The sequence below is a fragment of the Phascolarctos cinereus genome, unplaced genomic scaffold, assembly GCF_003287225.1.
Source record: "Phascolarctos cinereus isolate Bilbo 61053 unplaced genomic scaffold, phaCin_HiC Scaffold_4;HRSCAF=312, whole genome shotgun sequence".
NCBI lineage: Eukaryota > Metazoa > Chordata > Mammalia > Diprotodontia > Phascolarctidae > Phascolarctos > Phascolarctos cinereus.
Genome location: NW_027555847.1, coordinates 586995581 through 587007680, shown reverse-complemented (window position 1 = coordinate 587007680; position 12100 = coordinate 586995581). Strand labels below are relative to the sequence as shown.

Sequence of the window (12100 nt, the reverse complement as noted above, 5' to 3'; positions counted from 1 at the left end):
CCTGATGACTTTGTCTTGCCGGCGGTACATGCCACTACATGGTTATTTTTCTCACTCTTTTCCATTCCGTCTGTAGAGAAAAGAAGAAAGGCCTCTGACCCCGGGGATTTTGGGATTAACAAAAAAAGCTTTCTCTGTGCCCAATTCTACTAACCTAGCAAGGGTGAAGAGACCATTTGTAGTTGGGACAGTAAGATGATACCTACCAGCTCAGAGATAAGTGGTTTAGGGCACAGATTCCAAATAAGCCCAGAGTAAGAAGAAACAGCCAGGGAGAGCCTTTGACAACAATTCAAGATTTAGAAGTAGGAAATATAAAAGGGAGCCCAAAGCCCCTTAGACTGAACAAATCTACATATGAAAGGCCAGAAATGTAGCTAGACTAAAGAAGAGAGACAATGACCTGGTCCCCTGAGTTGAGTTTTGCCTCCCCTTTTCTCCCTCCCACTCAGCGGTCTGGGAGAGGGGCTGGGTTTGTAGTTGCGAAACTGAGGAACCTTAGAACCACAGGATGTCTGAAAGCTGCTGGGCAAGTAGCCTTTACATGGATAATAAACAATCAGGTGTAGTCTAGTCTTTTGGCTTCCCACACTTTAAATTTAGCTTGCTAATGTCAATTTTCATGCCATTGCTCATGTTATTACTTTAAACTTCTATTACTCAGCTAATTCTTGCTCTTCTTTCTCAACCAAGGCTTGGCTTCAAATCCCTGGCTTCTAGGAAGCCTCCCTGCATTGGCACTATTATATTCACTTACTAATAGGTTGGTTTGCATTTATTAATGTTGTTTGTTTTTTATTATTCAAATCAGCAGAGGAAATGATTGAATACATAGAAATTAGCATCATGAGAAATATACTTCCCAGTTGGGAAAGATTGAAGGCAAAAGGAAAAGGGGGTGGCAGAGGACGAGATGGATAGATAGTGGCATGGAAACAACAAACATGAATTTGGACAGACTTCTAGCAGTAGTGGAAGGCAGGAGGGACGGGCATGCCGTGGTCCATGAGGTAACAAAGTATCTGACATGACTAAGCAACAATTTCTTAGTGGGGGAGTTTGGTTGTATATACTATTACAAGAGAGTATTTAATGGTGGAGGAGGCATATTAGAAAATGACTGTGATATGTGAAAGCAAAAGGTGTCAGTAAAATTTTTGTTAAGGAAATTCACATCACCACTTAGCTTTTCCAGAAACATCTATCCTGTAAAGTGAAGAAAAGGCCACTTAGTGTAAAACATTTCCTTAGTATAGGACATTTTATGGCTTCCACTCCTGTCCTAAGTCCACTTCTGACTCTCTAGATTTTTTCACCATGTCCCATCTGCCTTCTCACCCTGGAAGACCCCTTTAACCCTACTATCCTTCCTCCCATTGGTGAATTCCTCTCCTAGAACCTTCATTTTGAGGAAGAGCCCAAGCTAACCATCCTTCACTCCTCTCCCAGTCCTACTTCTGACTCTCTGGATTTTACCACCATTGGAGAGTATCTTCTCTACCCCATCCTCCTTTCAGTTCTCTTCTATGTGTTATCTTCACCTATAGAATGTAAGCTACCTGAGGGCAGGGGCTGACTTTCTTCTTGCTTGTATTTGCATTCCCATCATTTAATACAGTGCCTAGCACTTTGTACATGTTTAATCAAAGTTTGTTGACTTGTTGACTATGTCCACAAACACTGAAAGATTTTATAGGGGAAGGAAAGGGAATAAGCATTTATATAGCACCTACTATATGCCAGGCATTGTGCCTTAGCACACTTGAGAAATATTATTTCATTTGATTTATAGGTGTTTCTAAACTGGCATTTATATGCTAAGCTTTGTCTTAGCTTAAGACTATTTTTGGGGATAGTGTTTTCATATTTTCCACTTCTGTGTTGCTCAATGTGCCACATTCCACCCATACCTAAGTATGGCTCGAGCCAGTTACATTTCCTCCAGGTCCTTTTGTCTAAGATACTATGGGACATGTTGTCTAGAACTTTGTAGATGAGTTATTCACTGAACTTTATGCCACCCCCTTGCAAACACTGTCAGAAGCTTGAATGTTCTAGGGCTAAAAGGGGAAAACAGAAACAAAAGTGTCCATTCCATAAGGTAATTTCCTCCTCAGCTCCTGTCACCAGTTTCCGATGGGGAACAATCAAGAATTTGCCACCGTGCTGGTATATGCCATTTGCTGAAGCCATCTGGAGGCTAGTCTGAGTGCTAAAAGCATAGGACGCTATGAAAGGAGAATGGTTTCAATGAATATGCAATAAGGGAGAGCAGATGAAAATGGAGCTTGGGAGCTTTGGTAGTGCCTTCTGGAACTTGGCAAGAAAGTGCTTGAGGGTGAATATGAGGCACAGAGCTTGAGCACTCTAGCCTTTAAGAGAAGCCTGAGTGTGGAGGGAGTGAGAGTAGAATAGGAATACAGACTGTGCTTGGTGGCCTGGTTGTTCATATCCTATGTGTAGTATGATGTATAAAGAGTCGGAGAGACATAGTTTCTGGGTAATTAATCATTTTAATAATTATCCTAGCGGAATAAGTAATGAAAGAGGTCAGTGGCACTTTCAAATGCCAAAGACCCCTCATGGAATCCACTCAATGCTTATATGCCCTTGGAAGAATGGATGTTCCTGAGGGTGGCAATCAAGTCTGATTGGTTAACAATTAATGAGAAGAATTAATATTATAATGAAAAGTGGGCTTATTCTAAGGAGGGACTGGGGGAAGTTACTCTGATCACTTAGTCTTGGACAAAGAGACTTCTCTCTTATCCAGACTACTCTCTCTAGGACAATCTAGACAATTTAGACCTGGCTGACTGAAACACAAATGGGCCAGATTTCAATGGACTAGAATCTCTTTGTAAGGTTTTTCTGGTTGGATAGGGCAACAATTCCACCAAATAAGATGGTCTTGGTGGGGTAAATTTTTGGGCAAAGTCAGAGATCTTCCCAATAATTTGTTATCTAATAATCATTTCTCTCAATAAGCATGTACAAATATAGAGCAAGTAATGATGAAAAGCTGTAAGATCATATTTTGTATAGTAAATATATATAGTAAAACTTACCTGAATCTTGTACTCCCATGTGTTCCCTCCCCCAGGTCTAGGTTCAAAATAAAAATGACTGGGATAGGGTAAAGTAGTATTATCATTTCCATCTTCTCCACATCTGTAACCATCCTGTCCTCTCCACTGACTCTAGTCCCTCATCGCCTCTCACCTGGACTATTGTGGTAGCCTCCTAACCAGTCTCCCTGTCTCAAGGCTCTCCTCTCTTCAATCCATCCTCCATACAGCCAACAAAGTGATTTTCCTAAAGCAGAGGTCTGACAATGTCATTCCGCTCCTCAACAAACTCTAGTGGCTCCCTATTACTTCTATGACAAACTATAAGCCCTCTCTGTTGGAATTTTGAAGTCCTATATGACCCAAACAGCCACATTACATATTACTCCCCTTCCTGCATTCTTAAGCTGAGCCAGAATGGCCTCTCTCTGCTCTTCACATACAATACTCCATCTCCAGGCTGCATGCTTTTGTGGTGGACTTCCCAGTGTTTGAAATGTCCTCCTTCTTCACCTGTGCTACCTAGAATCTCTCACTTTTTCAAGACTCAGCTCAAGTATCACCTTCTTTTTTCTTTTTCTTTATTAATTTTTTTATTTTTAGCTTCCAACATTCACTTCCATTTGAATTCCAAATTTTCTCCCCCTCCCTCTCTTCCCCCTACCCCGAGACTGGATGCAACCTGATATAGGCTCTACATGTACATTCCTATTAAACATATTTTCACATTAGTCATGTTGTAAAGAAGAATTAGAACCAATGGGAAGAACCACAAGATAGAAGAACAAAAAAAGAAAGCAAATAGTATGCTTCAATCTGCATTCAAACTCCATGGTTCTTTTTCTGGATGTGGATAGTATTTTCTATCATGAGTTTCAAGTACCACTTGAACTACATGAAACCTTTCCCAACCTCCCCCAACCGCAAGTACCTACCCTCTCAATTTTACTTGTATTTAGCTATCTTATACTTATCTTGAATTTATTCTTCTTTTTTTTTTAGGCAATTGGGATTAAGTGACTTGCCCAGGGTCACACAGCAAGTAAGTGTCAAGTGTTTGGTCTGAGGCTGGATTTGAACTCAGGTCCTCCTGACTTCAGGGCTAGTGCTCTATCCACAAGCTAGCTGCATCTCTCAGGATGACCAACACTCAAGAAGCAGCATAAGGCATCTCACTGAAGAAATGTCTGAGCGAAAAGGGAGGTAGACCAGTCACACAGAGAGAGTGTAGGACAATAGATGGAGAACCAGAATGTTCCACTGGTACCCAGGAAGAGTACACCCCCTAGAGTAAGGCTTCCAGAATGACAGACGATCATCTGTGGAAGAACATGGATGAACATGATTCACAAAGGATGGAAAGGCAAATTGTGCCACCTCTCTGAGTCTCTATTTCTTCTCTTTTGTAAGGGGGCCAGACTAGAGGATCCTTCCAGCTCTGAATCTATATGCTTTTAAGTCTATCAGCAAAGGGGCTTTTTGATCTATACCAGTGGGGAGAATCCTCACATCTATTAGATCTCAGGCCCATTAACTGTTAAAGTATGAAAAACTGAAGACTTTTGTGCTTTTGCTCCTGAAAAAAAAAAACGTAAGAAAAAGGGAAATATAATTATCACATTCAGGCTTGGTGTAGAAGAATGAAATTGTGGCATATTGGCAGCAAATACATACAAAAAATGGGCAAGATGACTCATGGCTATAATAACTTAAATAGAATAACTTTTATATCTGTTGTGACAGATCTGCCAACACCCAATTTAATAAGAAAATGAATCATTCAGGACTAGATGAAGTATGCCTACATATGTAGGGCTAAAAAAAGTCATGATAATGTAGCCATCACCTTCATCACCTTAACTTCTCTGGACCTCAATTCCTAATCTAAAAAATGAGGGGAGCGGCACTAAATGACTACTACCAGGTCCCAGCTTGCTCTGAAACTCTTACTCTGTGAGCTCGCAAGGGGAAAAAAGGCAAGAAAGCCAATTACGGCAAATTATGTGGCGGTGGTTAGATCCTTACTGTAATCTCTATTGCCACTTACTTACTTTGGGCTACTAGCTATTCTTTGATTTCATCTGATCTCACCTATCTCCCTAGATTCATAAAGATGACTAACAATGTCTGGAAACCCCTCCTTGAACATTTTCACGTTCTTGAAATCATCTTCTTTCAAGGGTCAGCTCCTGGGCCACTTCTGTGAAGCATTCCTAGCTTCCTTCATCTGAAAGCAACATCTCCCCTCCTCATATTTTTTGATAGCATTATGTCTAGACCCCTTCTTTGCCCTTGTCACATTCTGTGTAGTGGGTGGGTAGTGGGTCACCCAGGGCCAATAATTAAGGACACAATTGGTAGAGTGCAATGGGAATCCTCTTCTGGAAGAGGTTAAGCAAGATCCAAATTAGGAGGAAAACAGGGGCCTAGTCTGCTCAGTTACTGAAGTGTTTACAAGTACTGAAATCCAGATGCTCTGATGAGTTATTAAACTAATTGGTAGAGTCAAAGAATTCAGAACTAAAGGAATCTGCTAGCAATTAGGAAGACAAAAAAAATTTTTTTTTCAGTTAAGTGCCATGGAATTAACATTTTAATTCAAGTGACTCCTAAAACTCTATTTCAAGTGGTCTCTTATTTTGGAGGGTTTGAATACCTTACCTATGGCTAGTACTTTACAGCCCTGAGTAATATTTCGTGGGCCAACCACCTATTTCTGAGTCAGCCACTCCCCCTGCATCTTTCCCTGCTTACTTGGCCTGGGCCTGAACTGTCTACTCTGTGTAATGGAGATCTAGGCCAGATCACCTAAATTGGGGTTATCTACATGGAAGGCCCTAGGGAGCTGATTCCAGGAGAGCAGAAGACATGAGCATGTATGGACATTCTTATTGATTTACCATGTGGTTGGGAAGAATCTTTTCCCATTGGCCTAAATGAGCATCAGCCATAACTTTTGCTGCATTTGTGTTTGAGGGAGCAAGGTAAGGCCACTCATAGCCAAATGAGACCATGAAATAAGGGAGTGAGATCCTTGAGGAGCCTTCCTTCCTCCACTGAATCCTTGTGGTCCTAGGTCTTTGGCCTTCTTGTTCATTCTTTTCTGCCCTTAATGCATGGTGTGGTGTCTCTGATCTGGCCAAGAGTGTAAGCCACAGCAATCTGGGCATTCCTGAATCCAGACCAGGTGTTGCAGGTAGCCCAGATATGAAAAGCAAGGAAGCCAGCACTCCAGCCCAGCAGAAGCCAGCAGAGATGGGGGTTTGGACTTCAATTTGGTGTGACCAGTCCTTCATAAGAATTGAGTTAAGGTGTAAGCCTAATTATCATCTTCTACCAAGAGGCCTAGGTAGTTTAAAGAGCATTATGACCCTGAGGTATTGGAGGAAATATCTGTGTCTTTGTTCTTACTATGTCTGTAAAATAAATATTCCTTTGTAAAAGTCATCTGATATTAAGTGGTTAAATGTAATTGGATTGCCAGTCACTAGACACCTAAAAATGGACAGGTTTGGGGGGAATGATAGGGGAGAAGAATAAGACCACTGGTTGGGGAGATTGAGTCAATCAATGGCAGGGAAAAAAAGAGACAAGCTCCTCAGTGCCTCAGAAGGTGGGGAGTCGGGTTCGGGTAGTGGTGGAATGTAACAGGCCTAGCCCTGAGAGAGCAAAGGGTCAAAGTCAACCCTATTGCACTTGTAGCATAAATAGTTATGCACATGTCTTTCCTTTCCTGTTAAATAACAAATTCTTGATGAGCTTTCCTCTCCTCTGTGAAAAAAAATGCTATGATGCTTACACCCAGGATTCCTGTCATTGTACTTTGGCAACTTATTCCTCATGGATAGTCAGAATCAGGTACAGAATAAAAAGTTCCTCTTGTTATTTCCTCCTTACTTTGAAAGATGAAGTCCGACAAAGGCATCAGTCAACTAGCATTTATTAAGCACTTACTCTGTACCAGACTTTGTGCAAAGCACAAGGAATCAAATACAACCAAAAAGAAAAAACAGCCCCTGCCCTCAAGAAGCTGCCATTCCAATGAAGGAAAACAACCCATTGAAGTGAGCTGAAGGGGGTGGGAGGAAGGACAAAGGTACCTTGTGCACAGACATGGTGGAGAAAGTTCAGCGTGTAGCCTGGGGAAGAGAGATGTGGCTGGCCTGAGTACTCTTCTTAAATGGAGGTTCTGGGAGGAGCAGTCCAAGCAGGGAGAGGGACCTTCCAGCGTGTGAATTCCAGGGCTGGAGTGAACTTCCAGATTGAAGAGTTGAACCACAGTGGAAAAGGTCCTGAGTAGATCTGGGAAAGGAATACAAGTCATAAATGTATCCCCTATTACGCTTTTGGGAGAGAGTTTTAGCCAGGCAATGTCCACTGTGCTGACGTTCTCTATTATTACAATATCATACTTTCAAGCCAGGTTTTGTATCTGCTTACCAAACTTTTCATCTAATTCCTCCTGTCCTGATGGTATATGGTGTACCACCCCTACCTCTGCCCCCCCCACACAGTAGCGTTACTTCTCTATCTGCTTCCACTTCTCTTCACCCAAATGCTCTTTGCAATACTTCTGCCTTTGAGTTCCTGATTTCATCACAGAAGCATACTTTATAAAATACTTGATAGGACTTCAGTTTAATCTATTCTGTTTCTTTTGAATAAGGTAAAAACCACAGCCATATTTCAGGCCCATCAAGTCTCAGTAATACATTTCTCTCCTTGGTTAAATTTCCTTCCTTTCATTGGAACCTCTAGTTCAATCTATTTATTACTTATACCTTGTGCATTTGTATGGAAACATATGAGGCCAGGGGGTTTATTGTTAGATCTCTACTGAGATAGTGTCTCTTATGGACTATTGGTCCTTTCTTCTGCCATTCATCTCTTTCTTTTCTGTCTTTCCTTTTAGCATTCCTTTTATTTTCCTCTGTGCATTTTTTTATTTTTTTATTTTTAGGAGATTGGGGTTAAGGGACTTGCCCAGGGTCACACAGCTAGCAAGTGTTAAGTGTTTGGTCTGAGGCTGGATTTGGACTCAGGTCCTCCTGACTTTAGGGCCAGTGCTCTATCCACTGCACCATCTCTTTCTTAATATAGCCATCTGCACCTGTCTTTCACCATCACTGCACAGGACCATCAGATAGTGATCAGCTGCTGGTCCTTAACTGGGAATCCATGGCTAGATTTCAGATCATCCCTAAACTTGGATAGGGAAAAAAAAATTACATCTTTATTTTCACTAACTGAAATTTAGTATTTCTTTCAACAATTTAAAAACATTATTCTGAGAAGGGGTCTCTATCTAGCCTTCATCAGATGACCACAAGGGTTTGTGACTCAAAAAAGGTGAACAACCCTTGGACTAGAGGATACCAGCAAAATAGAGAAGGTACAGAGAAATGGGGAGAATGAGCAATGAAGCAGTAGACAACTTGGAAAAATATGGCAAAACCAGGAAATCAGTCGTGTCTGTTTGGTGACCTCACTATTTCCATTGATACTTAAAGAAAAAAGTATCAAAACTATGTGTCCCATTTCCTTTTTATAAGTGACCCCATGTAGTCTAACAGCATGTAGTCACCAGGTGGATTTGGTGCAAATATGTTAGCATGGAAAAAGATGGTATCACTTGCCTTGATGCTTCTGTAAATCTGTGATCTCATTTATGTGGAACTTCCTCCAGAAGCACAGGACACACAACCCATCCATGCCTTCTCATCCTGCCTAATTTTAGTCCACATGTTTCCATAAACCTGCTATTGGGAATCAATTTGGAATTAGAGGACCTGGGTTTAAATCAGCTTTGCCTGTGCAACTTTAGGTAACTGTAACTCCCTGGGCCTCGTGCCTCATCTATAAAATGAAAGGTTTGGAGTAGATGCCATCTAAGGTCCCTTCCAGTTCTAAGTATCTGACCCTGTCATCCAGTGCTTCCTTTTCTGACTCTTTTAAAATCTTGTGAATATCCATATGTCACTTGGGCGGTCCATTGGTTATCCCCTCCCTCCTACCTACTGTCCAGGCCATGTCCTTTTCTGATCACACATATGCTTAGTGTAACCACAAACTGACAGGTAGCACAACTGAGCAGTGGAGCAGGAAGACTGCAGGTAAGAACTCTGTGTGGCACCACAGGGGAGGACTGGGGAGTTTAATTATCTGGACAGCCTTTTCTGTGTAGCTATGTTCTCCCGTGTTACGTGTCCCCAAGGAGAGTCTCCTGGGGTAGCCTATACTGCAAGCTGCTGGAGGTTTTGAGGTATTACACACAGTAAAGGGATCAGGCAGTAATACTGCTGATAATAACAATAAGTAATAATCTTTAGTATTTTTTGAGCCCTTCCCTATTTGCTCAGGCATGATTGTACCAAAGTTCACAGAATACTTATAATCAGAGGCCACAGGACCTTCACACTTAATAATGGCAAGAGGAGAGCATTTCTTCTTGCAGTATTTATTCCATTGACATTGTATGACACCAAAGATAAAAACAACATCCAGGTGGATGCTATTTTCATGATTTTAAAGAGATGATATATTAAAGAAATATTCTCTGGAAGAATACTACTATTCATGATCATTTTCACACTTTTAAAATCATCCACTCTGAAATATCTTGAAAACTGATCCTCCAAAGCAATTAAAGAATTTTCAACCACACAGTAGCTGCAGAGAAGAGGGCTATGTGGTCAAATGGAAAGAGTTCCTAAGGGCGGTATTTTCAGTAGGACAAAGTTTGAGATCATTACTTTCTTGCTAGCGAAAAGGAAATTTCTTGAGAGTGCCTGCCTTGGGGATTGCCTCAAAAATAGCACCAAGTTTAAGAGCTTGGGGATCCTGCCTTCTACCTAAAGAGGGGGAATTTCCTGGATAGTGTGAGAGATATGGCTTGCAGAGCTGGAAGATGTGTCGAGGGACTAAAGTTACAAGATGAAGGGAACGAGAGATCTGGACTTTGTTATTTTTTATTACTGGAAGATACTTAGAATGGGTCTGACAGTTTCTAGTAGAGTACAAGCCCCCTGGAGATTTTAGGAACTAATGAGCATTACAACTTACTGGAGGGAGAAGAATATTGTGCTGATTGTTTATGGGCCACTGAGAGTCTTTCATATGCTTTCTGCATTCCCTATGAGCCCCTGTAAGCCCTTTACATTTTCTATATTTTCTGTGTTGTAAAATTAAGGTTGTCCTCTATCCAATAAACACATTGCTACCTTGCGCTTCTCTACCTTTACCCTTATCGATCATGTCCCAGACATGAGATATATGTATTTTAAAAAATAACAAACAAAAATGTTAATAAACAGCATTTATATAATGCTTTCTGGCTGCAAAATATCTTACGTACGTTATCTCATTTGATCCTCACAACATCACTGGGAAGTAGGTGCTGTTTCTATCCCCATTTTACAGATGAGGAAACTGGGCTGAAGAAGAGTAAGTGACTAAGTAGGTAAGTAAGCTAGTAAATGTGTGAGAAAGGAATTGAACTCATGTCTTTCTGACTTCAGAGTAAACTTTGCATAGGGATCTAATGAGCTATAGCACATATAGGCTCTGGGGCTTGATGAGGATGGGAGCTAGACCCCAAAAAAGGAAAAACCCTGGACTTTCCCATATGGCCTAATCTCTGGCATTCCCCTGAGGCTATAATCCCATCAACTGGCTTTCATTGTGGCTATGCCCAATCTGTTACCCTTAACCTAGCCTAGACCTTCCTAAATCCCCTGGCCACTTCCCACCCTTAATCCTATCTAGGCTCCATTCTCTCTTGACCACCTCTGGAGTTCTATTACTTCATAGACTACTTGGCCACTCCTAGATCCCTCCCATAGTTTTTCTGTATATAAGATCCATCTTGTCTCCATTAAGATGCTCAGATTCCTAAAATCTAGCCAGGGCTCTGATTCTTATAATCTAGCCACTGCTCAGATTTTCACAATCTAACCAATACCTCATAGATGCTCAGATTCCTTAAGAGTCTGGCTAATCTTCAATAAACCTTGTTTTTGAAAGAAGGCTTGGATTGAATTCTTTCAGACAGGACCCATGTGTCATGATTTTGGGATTCCAGGATCCCTAACCTCTAGACCTCATCAGGGCTCAGTCTCCCAACACTCACTTGAACTAATGGATAGATAGATGGTCCTTGCTATGGTGCTCACGTAGTAATGTGGTTTCACATTCAGCTTGGACAGTACACATGTGGCATTTGAGATGTCCCCGACAGCCTCAGTTTTCATGATACTGTGGGTGACAAACTTCTTGACTGCCTTGTCCTTGGACCTGTGGCAGGTGTGGTTGGTACACAAGATGTGTTACTTGTGGCTCTGGCCTTTTTCAGCATTTCTGTTTTTCCTCTTCATGTTGTAAGAAAAGCTCTTTGTAATCTCTAAAGACCTATATAAATGTGAGCTATTCTTCTTCCTGGCATAATTAGTTTATTAGACTTGGTTTTTTTATGTTTGGAAAACAAATAAGAAATAATTCACTAAATACTAAAAAGAGTGATTCACATAGAAAATGGGAAAAAAAACATCATTTTTTATGTTTTGGTTACAGATCTTATGAAATGTTCATAATGACCCTGAAACTTTAATTACAAAAGATATTTTATGGCATTTCCCCATTAGAAAGCAAATGTTTTATGTAGTGAAAAGATTTATTTCCATTATCATGAAATGAACCAAAAATAAAGTGGTCCTTGGTAATCTGATAAAAACCGTGGTTGGGGGCAGCTAGGTGGTGCAGTGGATAGAGTTCTGACCTTGAAGTCAGGAGGACCTGAGTTCAAATCTGACCTCAGACACTTGACACTAGCTGTGTGACCCTGGGCAAGTCACTTAACCCCGAAAAATCAAACAAATAAACATGGTTGCACCAAAGAGAGTCAAGCCTGTCTATATAGCATCGCATGGGCCTAATCACAGGAAAGACAAGCACAATTACTAGGAGAAAGAAGAACGTAAAGAAAAAGACACAGTGAACATGTTCAACTCAAGGAAAATCTAGCTTAAGATTTTAAA

The 12100-nt window shown here is 41.0% G+C and overlaps 1 protein-coding gene across 1 annotated transcript in view; it reads right to left on the bottom strand.

Moving 5' to 3' along the window:
• Positions 1-6992: 6992 nt before the first annotated feature.
• Positions 6993-12100, bottom strand: part of NDUFAF6 (NADH:ubiquinone oxidoreductase complex assembly factor 6) — a 91700-nt gene continuing 86592 nt past the window's right edge. Inside the window, exon 9 of the mRNA XM_020968771.2 lies at positions 6993-7370. Within this exon, the coding sequence (XP_020824430.1) occupies positions 7245-7370 (126 nt within the window). The 3' untranslated portion in view covers positions 6993-7244. The remainder of the gene's footprint in view (positions 7371-12100) is intronic.